Source organism: Myxine glutinosa, chromosome 14, assembly GCF_964187855.1.
Source record: "Myxine glutinosa chromosome 14, kmMyxGlut1.1, whole genome shotgun sequence".
Taxonomy (NCBI): Eukaryota; Metazoa; Chordata; class Myxini; order Myxiniformes; family Myxinidae; genus Myxine; species Myxine glutinosa.
Genome location: NC_136274.1, coordinates 34,303,955 through 34,319,568, shown reverse-complemented (window position 1 = coordinate 34,319,568; position 15,614 = coordinate 34,303,955). Strand labels below are relative to the sequence as shown.

The 15,614-nt window shown below is 46.9% G+C and overlaps 2 protein-coding genes across 2 annotated transcripts in view; both read right to left on the bottom strand.

The window, feature by feature from the left end:
• LOC137439600 (teneurin-3) overlaps window positions 1-15,614 on the bottom strand; it is a 449,998-nt gene that overhangs the window by 48,963 nt on the left and 385,421 nt on the right. The window contains exons 21-23 of the mRNA XM_068135512.2: window positions 12,035-12,189; window positions 8,203-9,104; window positions 313-494 (exon numbers count right to left, since the gene is read on the bottom strand). Of these exons, the coding sequence (XP_067991613.2) occupies window positions 313-494; window positions 8,203-9,104; window positions 12,035-12,189 (1,239 nt within the window). The remainder of the gene's footprint in view (window positions 1-312; window positions 495-8,202; window positions 9,105-12,034; window positions 12,190-15,614) is intronic.
• LOC137439605 (THAP domain-containing protein 1-like) overlaps window positions 1-15,614 on the bottom strand; it is a 270,238-nt gene that overhangs the window by 95,487 nt on the left and 159,137 nt on the right. The gene's annotated exons all lie outside the window — the stretch shown is intronic.

Sequence of the window (15,614 nt, the reverse complement as noted above, 5' to 3'; positions counted from 1 at the left end):
TGACCTCACAAGGATGACAGGCTGAGTCAAACCCACCTGGTATTAATTGAACTGCACGACAGGGGCTTGAACTCAAGATCCCTAGAATCTTAAGCCATCCACCTTAAGCGGTAAGCCAACACCAGGCTTTAGGGAAAAATGTGTCAAGGACATCAGGGTAGAGATCCAATTCAGTTAGGCATACAAATTATGTGAAGATGTCATAACCATCTGAACAACTACATCATTACGGTTAGAATGAAGCAGCAAGAAACAAGAGTACGTGTATAAATGAAGGAGAAAAGTTCAAATGGGACGTTGTTTGCATCATACCTTGTTGTAATGTGTAGCTTGCCCCATGCAAAGAAAGATTGGAAGTGATGGCCAAGTCCTTGTCCTCTGCGTTCGATGATTGTACCCGCACACGGTAACCAGCATCTTGTGCGTCTGCGTACAAACTCACCACGTTTCCTGCTGGGTAGGTTGCATTCTGCAGATGTCCAGTTGAGTCGTAACTGTACAGAACACAAATGAAGAGAGTAACCTATTTGTATGTTATCTGGATTGAGCTGAAAACATGGATTTATGTTTGGGGAATCAACAAATCAGGCATGAACTGGTAAGTTTAAGTCTTGCATTCAATGGAATAGGACAGAAGCATTTCACCAAGTGTTTTATCAGAGGCCAATGCAGCTTTGGTAATGCAAATAATTAAATGGGTATGGAATCCTTCGGCCTTTAAATGTGAAAACAGATTTTGTGGAGGACATTTATGAAGACTGAAAGCATGGGCTGTGGGTGTGGGACGTGCTGGGATGGTAATTATAGGCTCGACAACAATGACCCCAAAATCTGAAAGCAAAGAGAAGCATACTATGTGAGGAATGGCAGAAAAAGACACACCTGTTATTAGTGAACGGGTCTGCCCAACAGGACATTAAATGGCTGCATTTTCATTGTCAATATAATATTGTTCCTCTTATGACTTTTGGTGGCATAGCGTATACACAAACTGCTGACAAGCACAAAATACTGAAAAATAACCCAAAAAGGTGTTACAGTTGTGATGCTGGATTATGACATATGATAGTCAGAGCAAATCAAACTCACAGTACCAGACTCACAGTCACAGCAAGTCACAGTAGCTGACAATGTGCAGCATGCTCAATGCATGGTTAGGTATGTTGGTTGGTAGCCTCTTCTATTTATTAGGTACTAGCAGAAGTACCTGGCATTGCCGGGTGGGGGAGGGGAGGGGAGGGGGGAGGGGAACGGGGGGGAGGGGAGAAGAGAGGGGAGGGGAGAAGGGGAGGGGGAGGAGGGGAGGGGGAGGGGAGGGGGAGGGGAGGGGGAGGGAGGGGGAGGGGAGAAGGGGAGGGGGGAGGGAGGGGGAGGACGGAGGGGGAAGGGAGGGGGAGGACAGAGGGGGGAGGGGGAAAGGGGAGGGAATGGGAGGGGGAAAGGGGAGGGAATGGGAGGGGGAAGGGGAAAGGGAATGGGAGGGGCAGTCGCAGTCAACAATGACGTTGCAATTCTCATGGTCGGAGAGCAGCACAACAATCGCGACATCGTCCTGCATCTTCGCAAGAGCATGAAGCGGCTTTTGGAGATTCACCGATCCTGTGACCCACGCCCTCCAGTACCGGCGTTGCCGGGCGGGGGAAGGGAGACCCGTACATTCCCAACCAGTACATTCGCCCTCTCGACTCAAGCTCACTCGGACAAAAGCCTCGCACAAATGACACCGTGAAGGCCCAATGGTCATGTCTATGCCACAAATCAAGTACGTGAGCGAGTCAGGCGCACTGAATTGAAAATACTAGGGCATGCCCGTACTATATATAAGCTAGGACGTGCCCGTACGTGGGTGCCCGTTCCTTGCCAAAAAAAAAAAAAAAAAAAAATTTGTGTAGGGGTGTGTGTGTGTAAACATCCTAGGGCGTGCCCGTACGTGGGTGCAAAAAAACATGCGTGCAAACAACAACAAAAAAAAAACTTTGAAACCACGTGGCAGTAACGACCACAGAACCCCCCCCCCTCTATTTACATGAATGGTTTGGTCCATTCGCAACGACCACAGAACCCCCCCCTCTATTTACATGCAATGGTTTGGTCCATTCGCAACGCCAAAGCGAACGGCGAACGGCTAAATCGCCATAGCTCGGTAAGTACTTGTCCGATTAATTTCAAACCTTGAAAAGGCACATCCTCGGGTCCCCAGCAATATACCTGGCAAGTTTAAAGTATATCGGACCCGTGGTTGTCGAGAAACAGCGGTCACAGACAAACATACAAACACACATACACACATACACACATACACACATACACACATACACACAGAGATTAATGGAATTATAGATAGATATAGAACGCTCATACTCCGTGAAAACTGAAGCCGCCGTGTCGCCATCTTGGTCAGCACGACTCGACCAACTCGCTTCGCGGATCTCGTTTGTTTTGAACGTGTCCCAGATTTTAAAAGCCAGACAACTGTTAAAATGCCATTTTGTGCGGCAATAAACTGCTCCAATCGGTTACGGAAGGGTTGTGGAAAGACGTTTCACAGCTGTTTCAAAGACATTAATTAATTAAAATTTAAAAGACGAATTCGTATTCGAAATCGAAAGGGGAAAGGGTAAATCCTTCGTATTCGAATTCGTAAACACGAAATATGAATTAAAATTTAATTCATATCACACAAAATCGACACAAAACACGATCGCATAAAGGTCAAAAATCGCAATCACTTTTCGCCCTGAATTACGTGCAAACGTGTGACGTGTGACGGGATGGAACATCACGTGATCGCTCTGAGCGAATCAGTCTGGCGGCGGGGATGGAACATCACGTGATCGCTCTGAGCGAATCAGTCTAGCGGCGGGGATGGAACATCACGTGATCGCTCTGAGCGAATCCGTCTAGCGGCGGGGATGGAACATCACGTGATCGCTCTGAGCGAATCCGTCTAGCGGCGGGGATGGAACATCACGTGATCGCTCTGAGCGAATCAGCGAGCTGCTCTGGCACCGGCTGAGATTAACGGGTACTTCGCTGAAATGCGCTGAGGTAAATATGAATAAAAAATATGGATTTCGTCAAATATGGTCTCGGCCATGTCTATGCCAAATATCAAGCACGTGAGCCTCTCCATTTCGGAGTCTATCGGTAACATTACACACACACACACACACACAAACACACACACACAAACACACACACACAAACTGTGTTTTATATATATAGATGTTGGTTGGTAGCCTCTTCTATTTATTAGGTATGTTGGTTGGTAGCCTCTTCTATTTATTAAGTATGCTGGTTGGTAGCCTCTTCTATTTATTAGGTATGTAGGTTGGTAGCCTCTTCTATTTATTAGGTACGTTGGTTGGGGGCCTCTTCTATTTATTAGGTATGTTGGTTGGTAGCCTCTTCTATTTATGAGGTGTGTTGGTTGGTAGCCTCTTCTATTTATTAGGTATGTTGGTTGGTAGCCTCTTCTATTTATTAGGTATGCTGGGTGGTAGCCTCTTCTATTTATTAGGTATGTTGGTTGGTAGCCTCTTCTATTTATTAGGTATGTTGGTTGGTAGCCTCTTCTATTTATTAGGTGTGTTGGTTGGTAGCCTCTTCTATTTATTAGGTGTGTTGGTTGGTAGCCTCTTCTATTTATTAGGTGTGTTGGTTGGCAGGCTCTTCTATTTATTAGGTGTGTTGGTTGGTAGCCTCTTCTATTTATTAGGTGTGTTGGTTGGTAGCCTCTTCTATTTATTAGGCATGCTGGTTGGTGGCCTCTTCTATTTATTAGGTGTGTTGGTTGGTAGCCTCTTCTATTTATTAGGTGTGGTTGGTAGCCTCTTCTATTTATTAGGTGTGTTGGTTGGTAGCCTCTTCTATTTATTAGGTGTGTTGGTTGGTAGCCTCTTCTATTTATTAGGGGTGTTGGTTGGTAGCCTCTTCTATTTATTAGGTGTGTTGGTTGGTAGCCTCTTCTATTTATTCGGCATGTTGGTTGGTAGCCTCTTCTATTTATTAGGCATGTTGGTTGGTAGCCTCTTCTATTTATTAGGCATGTTGGTTGGTAGCCACTTCTATTTATTAGGCGTGTTGGTTGGTAGCCTCTTCTATTTATTAGGCGTGTTGGTTGGTAGCCTCTTATATTTATTAGGTATGCTGGTTGGTAGCCTCTTCTATTTATTAGGTATGCTGGTTGGTAGCCTCTTCTATTTATTAGGTGTGTTGGTTGGTACCCTCTTCTATTTATTAGGTGTGTTGGTTGGTAGCCTCTTCTATTTATTAGGCATGTTGGTTGGTAGCCTCTTCTATTTATTAGGCATGTTGGTTGGTAGCCTCTTCTATTTATTAGGTGTGTTGGTTGGTAGCCTCTTCTATTTATTAGGTATGTTGGTTGGTAGCCTCTTCTATTTATTAGGTATGCTGGTTGGTGGCCTCTTCTATTTATTAGGTATGTTGGTTGGTAGCCTCTTCTATTTATTAGGCATGTTGGTTGGTAGCCTCTTCTATTTATTAGGCATGTTGGTTGGTAGCCTCTTCTATTTATTAGGTGTGTTGGTTGGTAGCCTCTTCTATTTATTAGGTATGTTGGTTGGTAGCCTCTTCTATTTATTAGGTATGTTGGTTGGTAGCCTCTTCTATTTATTAGGTATGTTGGTTGGTAGCCTCTTCTATTTATTAGGTGTGTTGGTTGGTAGCCTCTTCTATTTATTAGGTATGTTGGTTGGTAGCCTCTTCTATTTATTAGGTATGTTGGTTGGTAGCCTCTTCTATTTATTAGGTGTGTTGGTTGGTAGGTTCTTCTATTTATTAGGTGTGTTGGTTGGTAGCCTCTTCTATTTATTAGGTGTGTTGGTTGGTAGCCTTTCTATTTATTAGGTGTGGTTGGTAGCCTCTTCTATTTATTAGGTGTGTTGGTTGGTAGCCTCTTCTATTTATTAGGTGTGTTGGTTGGTAGCCTCTTCTATTTATTAGGGGTGTTGGTTGGTAGGCTCTTCTATTTATTAGGCGTGTTAGTTGGTAGCCTCTTCTATTTATTAGGCATGTTGGTTGGTAGCCTCTTCTATTTATTAGGTGTGTTGGTTGGTAGCCTCTTCTATTTATTAGGTGTGTTGGTTGGCAGCCTCTTCTATTTATTAGGTGTGTTGGTTGGTAGCCTCTTCTATTTATTAGGTATGCTGGTTGGTGGCCGCTTCTATTTATTAGGTGTGTTGGTTGGTAGCCTCTTCTATTTATTAGGTGTGGTTGGTAGCCTCTTCTATTTATTAGGTGTGTTGGTTGGTAGCCTCTTCTATTTATTAGGTGTGTTGGTTGGTAGCCTCTTCGATTTATTAGGCATGTTGGTTGGTAGCCACTTCTATTTATTAGGCATGTTGGTTGGTAGCCTCTTCTATTTATTAGGTGTGTTGGTTGGTAGCCTCTTCTATTTATTAGGTGTGTTGGTTGGTAGCCTCTTCTATTTATTAGGTGTGTAGGTTGGTAGCCTCTTCTATTTATTAGGCATGTAGGTTGGTAGCCTCTTCTATTTATTAGGCATGTTGGTTGGTAGCCTCTTCTATTTATTAGGTATGCTGGTTGGTGGCCTCTTCTATTTATTAGGTATGTTGGTTGGTAGCCTCTTCTATTTATTAGGCATGTTGGTTGGTAGCCTCTTCTATTTATTAGGTATGTTGGTTGGTAGCCTCTTCTATTTATTAGGTGTGTTGGTTGGTAGCCTCTTCTATTTATTAGGTGTGTTGGTTGGCAGCCTCTTCTATTTATTGGGTGTGTTGGTTGGTAGCCTCTTCTATTTATTAGGTGTGTTGGTTGGTAGCCTCTTCTATTTATTAGGTATGCTGGTTGGTAGCCTCTTCTATTTATTAGGTGTGTTGGTTGGTAGCCTCTTCTATTTATTAGGTGTGTTGGTTGGTAGCCTCTTCTATTTATTAGGTGTGTTGGTTGGTAGCCTCTTCTATTTATTAGGCATGTTGGTTGGTAGCCACTTCTATTTATTAGGTGTGTTGGTTGGTAGCCTCTTCTATTTATTAGGTGTGTTGGTTGGTAGCCTCTTCTATTTATTAGGTATGCTGGTTGGTAGCCTCTTCTATTTATTAGGTATGCTGGTTGGTAGCCTCTTCTATTTATTAGCTGTGTTGGTTGGTAGCCTCTTCTATTTATTAGGTGTGTTGGTTGGTAGCCTCTTCTATTTATTAGGCATGTAGGTTGGTAACCTCTTCTATTTATTAGGCATGTTGGTTGGTAGCCTCTTCTATTTATTAGGTATGTTGGTTGGTAGCCTCTTCTATTTATTAGGCATGTTGGTTGGTAGCCTTTTCCATTTATTAGGTATGATGGTTGGTAGCCTTTTCCATTTATTCGGTATGATGGTTGGTAGCCTCTTCTATTTATTAGGCATGTTGGTTGGTAGCCTTTTCCATTTATTAGGTATGATGGTTGGTAGCCTTTTCCATTTATTCGGTATGATGGTTGGTAGCCTCTTCTATTTATTAGGCATGTTGGTTGGTAGCCTCTTCTATTTATTAGGTATGTTGGTTGGTAGCCTCTTCTATTTATTAGGCATGTTGGTTGGTAGCCTTTTCCATTTATTAGGTATGATGGTTGGTAGCCTTTTCCATTTATTCGGTATGATGGTTGGTAGCCTCTTCTATTTATTAGGTGTGTTGGTTGGTAGCCTCTTCTATTTATTAGGTGTGTTGGTTGGTAGCCTCTTCTATTTATTAGGCATGTTGGTTGGTAGCCTCTTCTATTTATTAGGTGTGTTGGTTGGTAGCCTCTTCTATTTATTAGGCATGTTGGTTGGTAGCCTCTTCTATTTATTAGGCATGTTGGTTGGTAGCCTCTTCTATTTATTAGGCATGTTGGTTGGTAGCCTCTTCCATTTGGCATGAGTTTGGGTTTCCAAACCAACTGTCTCCATGTCTGACTTTGTTTGAATGCAAACTAAGGTGTGGTGTGAGACTATACATGTGATTATATGATCAACACGTGATAACAGGTGATTCAATGATTGGAGAAAAATGAAAATGCAGGATGTATCATTTGCAGACGTACAAGTCACTCAATACTCTTCGTGAAATATCGAGGCCAAATTGGAAATACATCTTAATTTATTTTATTTTGACAGGGCATCAAAATCTTCCTTTTACCTGACGATGAAAAACCCACCAAGAAGTGGAATGAAGATCCATGTAGACCTGGCCCTATTGCACGGTTTGTGTAGCATCTCCATTCACCAGAATATCACCATTTTAAAGTGACCAACTGGCTTGGGATCGAGAAAATGCCAACCGGTGAGTACGATCGATCGGATCCCTGGTCGCACCCTGGCCAAAATCTACAACTTCAAAGGAGAATTTAAAAAAACAAACAAAGCAGACAGTTGGGCTCCTTGAGTGCACTCGTGTATGGCTGTTGTTGGTTTGCCGCATGTGAATAATATAATATAATTAAATTGTTCGTGCTTCTGGCACATTAATAAGGCCACAGACTTACTGACCCAATTTTTTTTAATTACCCGCATCTTGGCTCGGCATGAAATGCAATGTCACTGTAATCACAGGCCAGATATGTCATGTTCCAGTTGCCAGAGATTGTCCCTGGAGGACAGCAACATCTGTGGCCTGCACATACTCGAAGAAAGATTATCCAGAACAAAGGCTGCCCCAGATGCACCAAGCTTATGAGCACAATTTTAGGCCCATTATCTTCGTGCCCAAAAAGAAGTGCTTGTGCAAAGTGGCTTTGCTAAGCTACTTTCAGGACCACAATTTGTGAACAACCCAATATGTTCAGTAAATATGACACGTGAAGAGGTTAATTCGATATAATTATAAATGGCAATGGGACAAATTAGCATTTTTGGTGAATATATGAACCACCTTTAGAGGCCATTTTTCGCCGCAGAGCAGGGGTTGGCCTTTTTCGGGCAACGTGGTCCCGTTTTTGAAGCAATGTTTTACGGCCGGATGCCCTTCCTGCCGCCAACCCTGTTAGTCGCCTCTTGCGAAACACAGGGAATTACCAGTGAGCTGGTACTCAATTTGCCGACCTCGGAAGGATGACAAGCTGAGTCAACCCCCCTGGCGTTAATTCAGTAATCAACCGGGATTTAGAACCCAGGATCCTCGGATCCCAAGCCGGCACCCTAACCGCAAAGCCAACACCAGGAATATATGACAAAAAAAACAACTTTAGAAGCAAGCACGAACTCACTCGTAGAAGGTGGGCCAACCACTGCTGTCACTGCTGCTCGCGAGTAGACCACCACTCCCATGGTACGTGAAGAGAGCCAGCTGCCGAGCACTACTCTCAAGAGCCTGGAGCTGCTTTCCGCTCTCTATGCCGAACAAGAGTTCACTGAGTGTACCGTCTGGTGAGAGGAGGCGAACCGTCGTGCTGCCGCTTGCCCGCTCCACCCTCAGCTCATTGCCGTGCATGTCCGTGAGGCGCGAGAGGCGTGCTTGACCCCTCTCGCTTAACTCGTAGCTCAGGTTGACGAGAGACACTCCGGAATGCAGAGCCAAGGTACGAATATGTAAACCTGCGCTGTTGAACTCGTACATCTCTCCACGCGCTGGGGCTGCTATGCTGTACAGACCGTTAGGGTCTGCCTGGGGACGCGCCTTGCGCACGCTGCGCACTCGCGCATTCCACAGGTCGGCCACGAAGAGCGTTCCGTCTGGGCAAGAGGCCAAGGCGACGGGTCCGTTGAGCCACGCGTCACGTGCGAAACCTCCGTCACCCCCAAAGCAGGGTGGACAGTTGGGAGAGTCTTGCGTACTGCAATCGCAAGTCGGTGGTCGCACGGCTCCGGCAAGCAACGTCACGTGGCCATCGGGGGTGACGTGCCGAACCCGGTGGATGCTGCGTTCGTCCGACTCCGCGACGAACAGGTCACCGGTGGAGGAAAGCGTGAGGGCTACCGGTACCTGCAGCAGCGGTAGCGTTAGGGGAGAGGCGGAGGCCGCAGGTCGTGCCTGGCAATGGGCTGGATGACCGGCTATCAAACGGGCCCATCGCCCGTGCGCCAAGCGAAGGACGACCGATCCATCAAGTATGTACAGCGAGTCATCAACAGGATTGACAGCGAGGCCTGTAGGCCATTCCAGATGCACCTGGAGGAAAAGCACAAGAAAAATGAGGCCCTTGATGCTCCGGTGCACTTTATTCTCTACTAATGTATTTCTAGGGTTTGATGAACGAGAATCTTCGAGTGACTAGAAAAAAAAGATCCGTATTCACCACTCACTCCGACTCATGCGGAGACTTTCATTGTATTTTAAACAACTTTTCCTTGGGTCTTACGGTCTATTTCACATCGGTCTTCTTTCTTTTCACGGTCTCATTTCACATTGAAAATGTCACTCATTCAATTAAACGCAACTTACAATTACAATTTAACACAATTTCACAATTACTAATTACACAATTAAATTAATTAAAACAATTAATTCTAATTAACACAATTACAGTTCACCGTTTGACAACTCTTATGGTTACCATCAAACTATAAACAACGCAAGGTTTTGAGGATTAACTTTGCAAATGTTTGTTATCCTTAAAACATTTGAAAAAAAAAAAAACACCCGGATTTGTAATCGGATTTGGCTGTCTATCTGTCCATCCATATGTCCGTCCGTCTGTCCATCACACTATCTCTTGTTAAAGGGTTGTGCAGAAATTCACTAAACTTGGTAGTTATGATCACCACATGGCCAAAAGGTGCGAGAGCAGTATAATTTGTGGCCCCACCCTCTGGGGCAGGGTCAAAAGGTCAAATACACAAAAATACAATTGGGGCCTATTTTAAACATTTTAAATAAACCTATGTTGTATATGCAAGCAACATTTGGGGACGCATGACATATGCATCAAATTTTGGGATTTGACCCCCAGTTCATGCACCAGGGGCTGAGGTCTTAAGGTCACAGGTGTTAAAAAAATTTAACTCAAAATTTTATATTGGGTCATTCCTGGTAGAACCTTTTGCCATCTTTTAACTTTGCTTTAGGTGGGAAGCGTGGGGTTTTGCGATGATGCACCATCGATTTCGCTCTAGTTTAAACTCCAATAGGACACTAGGACAGTCTAGCAAACCCTCCTATCTACTTTTTTAAACAATCCTCTTGAAGAAGTTCAATCATTCAGACTCCTCGGCAAACTATCAGAGATATGATCTTTCTTGGGCAAACCACATTTCATATTTGGCCTCCAAAGCCAGCCACCAATTGGGCATCCTCTGTCATACAAAGTCCTTCCTCAGTACACCTGAACTCCTATCCACCGAAAAGGCCTCCATCCGTAGCTTGATGGAGTATTGCTATCCCCTATGGGCTGAGTGTCCTGCCTCGCATTTTGCTCAGCTTGAAGCTTGGTAAAGCAAGGCCTCCAAGATCATTGGAATATCCTGCGCTGAAGCTGAGACAATTGGTCTATGACTTCAAAATCGGTGTTCTCTGTTTTCTACCACATTCTTTCTCTTCTTGCACCCTCTGCTCTTTCCGTGGTATGTTCCCCCACCATACTCCCCCCCCCCCCCCCCCAGGTTTCTGCAGGGCCCACACGGTCCACCATCAACCCCCTTCTTTCTGGTGAAACTACCTAAATCCAGGATCACTGCTCACGCGCACTCATTTGTTTTTCTTTTTCCCGCCTGTGATACAACTCCCTCACTCTCTTCAATCTCATTAGTCCCTCCAGGTCTTCAAGACAGCTGTTCACCACCATCTCAGATTATCTCCAATCCTAAACCATGATCTTCTCTCCCCTTGTTAACACCACCCAAATCTCTCCTCCTTCCTATTTACCAGTTTATCCTCATTAGAGTTTCCTTTTGTATCCATTCAGTCCACCTCATGCATGCGAGGTTTGCGTCCTGTTTACCTCCGCCACCAAAGGTGGATGGAGGTAATGTTTTCATCTCGGTCTGTATGTCTGTTTGTGAACAAAATATCTCAAAAAGTTGTTGACGGATTCGGACGAAATTTGGCAGAGATGTAGCGTATGTGACAAGGATGAAACGATTAGATTTTAGTGAAGATCCGGATTCGGATCCGGCTACTATAATTTTTAAAGTGATTCTTCACCATTGGGAGGTATGGGCCAAAAACGATACATAGCAGGATATCTCAAAAAGTTGAGAACGGATTTGGACGAAACGTGGTGAACCGGTTAGGTGTCCGACAAGGAAGAATCGATTCGATTTTGGTGATGATCCGAATACAGAGCCGGATTCGAAAATGATTTAATTTAAGTGATTCTTCATCATTGGAAGATAGGGCCAAAAACGATAAAATAAAATAAGAAACGACAAAATAAAAAAATTAAAACAAAAACAAGAAGAAGGATATCTCAAAAAGTTGTGGACAGATTTGGACGAAACTTGGTGGAAGACACTCTTGCCAGGCACATGTGATAATACTTATATAGCTGTGAAATTAGTTTCAGCAAATAAGTTGTACCCCACATCAAATTCACATTATGTACCCATCCGTAGGGCGTGTAAACAGCGAGTAAAATAGTAATTAAGCTAGAAAATAGAATTTTATGCGAATGGAACATTGGATACCCTTGCACCCACATAAGATATTAAACCACTGTTACATTTGATCTCAATTAAAGGCCACATTAGAGAGGGACATAGACAGACAGGGAGTGTGAGGGATAAGTAGAAGAGAAAATAAACATCAGATGTTTCGAACTTGAGTTATGATGTGCAGAATGATTTTCAAATGGCATATGACCTTTGACCCATTGAACCCAAAATTGAATCAGTTCATATTTGTATCGCAGCCCATATTTGTGCAAAGTTTGATCATAATCCCTTCAGTTGTTCACAGGTTATCGTGTTAATGAAAATCTGCTACTCCTGCATTCATTCACACAGATGAACGCACAACCTGAAACATAATACCTTCGGCTGTCAAAAAGGTAACGAGCAAAAATTATTCTTTCTTCATTTCTACAGAAGATTATTCCAAAAAAAAAAGTAACAAGGAAAAATTAAACTCCACAGGAACCTCTTAATTTCTTTCAAAGGTCATACCTGGCTGGCATCCATAGTGCCATGGCAGCTGAGTGGTCGAGAAGCCCCCAGACGGTTGGAGCCCAGCAAGGTGGAGATAACCCCATCGGAGTCGACCCGCCGCACAGCTTGTCCATCCACAAAGTACAAAATGCCACGTCCATCTACCGCCGCTCCTATGGTTGAGAACACCGGGAGATAAGTTTGTCTTTTTTAGATAAGAACAACGATAAGAACACTGAGATAAGAATGATAAGAATGATCAACGATGAGTTGAATAACAGGAGGGTTTGTTGTACGTCAGTGGTATATAATTAACAGAACGACATTAACTTGCAAAAATACTCAAAGTGGGTTATTAATTACAAAGAAATACTTCTGTGTATAAATAAATATATAAACTAGAAAGCATCTGAAAATGCAGAGCCCATCCGCGTCCGTTTGTATTCAGTCTTCTTCTTCTTCTTCTTAACCTTCCGTGTGCTAAACATGATGAAAACATTTTAAAACGAGATGGTATTCATAGAATACTTACCCTGCGCAATCAACTTGGTGTGAGCCAACTCTTCTATTTTTGAACGTTTCTTTTTTTTTTAAACCAATATTGCTGTCAGACCATGTGAGCGATGACATCATGAATTTATATTCTCTAAATAATTGTTGCATAAGATCATGCTCAATAAGTTTCAAACTGATCAGACTAAGCGTTGTCCCTGTCGAATTATGACGTTGTAGCCTCGCCGCTGGATGCACACAATCGCCTTGCACCGGCCAGAACACGGCCAGACGCGCCTCTCCCGGGCATGCCCGGACTCACTGTTCCCGGGCACGCCCGAACCTCCCGGGCATGCCCGGTCTCGTCTTTCCCGGGCATGCCCGCTCTCGCCTTTCCAGGGCTCGCCCAGAGCGTCTGGGCATGCCCGCTATCGCCTTTTCAGGGCTCGCCCAGAGCGTCCGGGCATGCCCGCTATCGCCTTTCCAGGGCTCGCCCAGAGCGTCCGGGCATGCCCGCTATCGCCTTTCCAGGGCTCGCCCAGAGCGTCCGGGCATGCCCGCTCTCGCTTTTCCAGTGCTCGTCCAGAGCGCCCGGGCACGCCCAGCCTCGACTTGCCAGGCCGCAGCCAAACACGCCTGGGCAGGTCCAGACTCGCCTTTCCAAGGCTCGCCCTTGACACCCGGGCATGCCCGGTATAGCTTTTGCCGGGCAAACTTCCTGACATAAATGTGTATATATATTGCTGCCCGATAAACGGGCTTGTCAGAATACCTGAGCTGTTTTGTTTCAATAAAGCAACTCGGACGAATTCCGTCTTTGGTCGCGTCAATTCTTTCGACTCGCGTTGGAGCGCAGTTCCTTCATTGGTGACCTACCGACATGGATACGGCAGTGACGCTTAAACTGCCTACCTTCTGGGAGGCTCACGCGGCTGTTTGGTTCGCTCAGGCGGACTCTCAGTTCGCCCTGCGAGGCATCACCGCGGACGACACCCGCTTCCACCATGTTGTGGCGGCGCTCGGTTCCGCCACCGCGGCCCGCGCCTCGAGCCTCCTCGAGCACCCGCCGGCTGCTGACAAATACGACGCGCTGAAGACACTCCTCCTCGACGCTTTCGCCCTCTCACCGGCAGCACGCGCACGGTGCCTGCTCGCTCTGCCCGAGCTCGGCGACACGCGCCCGTCCGAGCGCATGGACTATATGCTCTCGTTGCTCGGTGAGCACTCTCCGGATTTTCTGTTCCACGAGCTGTTCCTTCGCCAGCTGCCTCACCCGGTACGCCTCGCCCTGGCTGGCACGTTGATCACGGATTCCCGCGCCCTCGCCAGGGAAGCCGATAAGATCTCCTCGGCGGGCCAGCACATCGGCGCGGTTACCTGGAGCCCGCCGCCGTCCGAGGCGACGCCCACGACACCCGAGCGCCCTGCGCGGTTGGAGGCTGAACTGCCGGTGCAACTGGCGGCCGCCACGCCGCACCGCCCGCTTCCGACACGACGGCCGGGGCCTCCACCTGACCGGGCGTGGTGTTATTACCACGCCAGGTTCGGACACAAGGCTCGGACGTGCCGGCCCCCGTGCACTTTCGGCAGGTCGGGAAACGGCCGGGCCGGCGTTCATTCCCAGCCATGAGCGCCGGCCACTCGGGCAACTTGCTGTTTATTCGGGACAAAGCGTCTGGGCGGCGTTTCCTGTGTGACACCGGCGCCCAACTGAGCGTCATACCCGCCTCCGAGCAGGACAGGCGGGACGCCGTTTGCGGCCCCTCTTTGGTCGCTGCTAATGGCTCGGCCATACGCACTTTCGGCCCACGCGTCGTCACCCTCTGCTTCGGTAGCCAGCGTTTTCAATGGACTTTTGTGACCGCCTACGTCCCCCCGGCGCTTCGCACAGCGGAGTACGTCTTTGTGCGTCATGACGCGCACCGGGGGCCACTCCGGCCGCCGTACGACGGGCCCTTCCGGGTCCTGCGACGGGGCGACAAGTCTTTCATCGTCGACTTCGGCGGCCGGCCGGACCGGATTTCTGTGGACCGCCTCAAACCGGCGCACATGGACGTCGACCGACCACCACGGTTGGCCCTTCCTCCGCGGCGAGGCCGCCCCCCGTCCACAGTTCCCCCCGCTCGACCACCCACCACCACGTCGGACCCCTCCCCACGACCCTCCAGGGGTCGCTTCGGCCGGGTCATCCGGACCCCCCTTAAATTGACCCTGCCGGTGCAGGTCGATTCTGGAGGGGCGTGTGTAGCGGTTACCGCTGGATGCACACAATCGCCTTGCACCGGCCAGAACACGGCCAGACGCGCCTCTCCCGGGCATGCCCGGACTCACTGTTCCCGGGCACGCCCGAACCTCCCGGGCATGCCCGGTCTCGTCTTTCCCGGGCATGCCCGCTCTCGCCTTTCCAGGGCTCGCCCAGAGCGTCCGGGCATGCCTGCTATCGCCTTTCCAGGGCTCGCCCAGAGCGTCCGGGCATGCCCGCTATCGCCTTTCCAGGGCTCGCCCAGAGCGTCCGGGCATGCCCGCTCTCGCTTTTCCAGTGCTCGTCCAGAGCGCCCGGGCACGCCCAGCCTCGACTTGCCAGGCCGCAGCCAAACACGCCCGGGCAGGTCCAGACTCGCCTTTCCAAGGCTCGCCCTTGACACCCGGGCATGCCCGGTATAGCTTTTGCCGGGCAAACTTCCCGACATAAATGTGTATATATATTGCTGCCCGATAAACGGGCTTGTCAGAATACCTGAGCTGTTTTGTTTCAATAAAGCAACTCGGACGAATTCCGTCTTTGGTCGCGTCAATTCTTTCGACTCGCGTTGGAGCGCAGTTCCTTCAACGTCATAATTATGGCACCAATGACGTCATCGTTAACAACACCGATTCCCCATATGGCTGACACTGCACACACTTTATTTATTTATTTATTAATTATTATTATTATTATTATTATTTTTTGTATACAAGATCGAGGCTCGTGAAAGAGCTAAGCTAAATCGTAAGAGCTAAATCGTACTTTACTGAAATGTAGACACAAATGTTATATTTTGGTCAAAAATCGTTGGAATTTCGCCAAATCTGTTTTGGTCGTGTGTTTATATACATCAGCGATTGA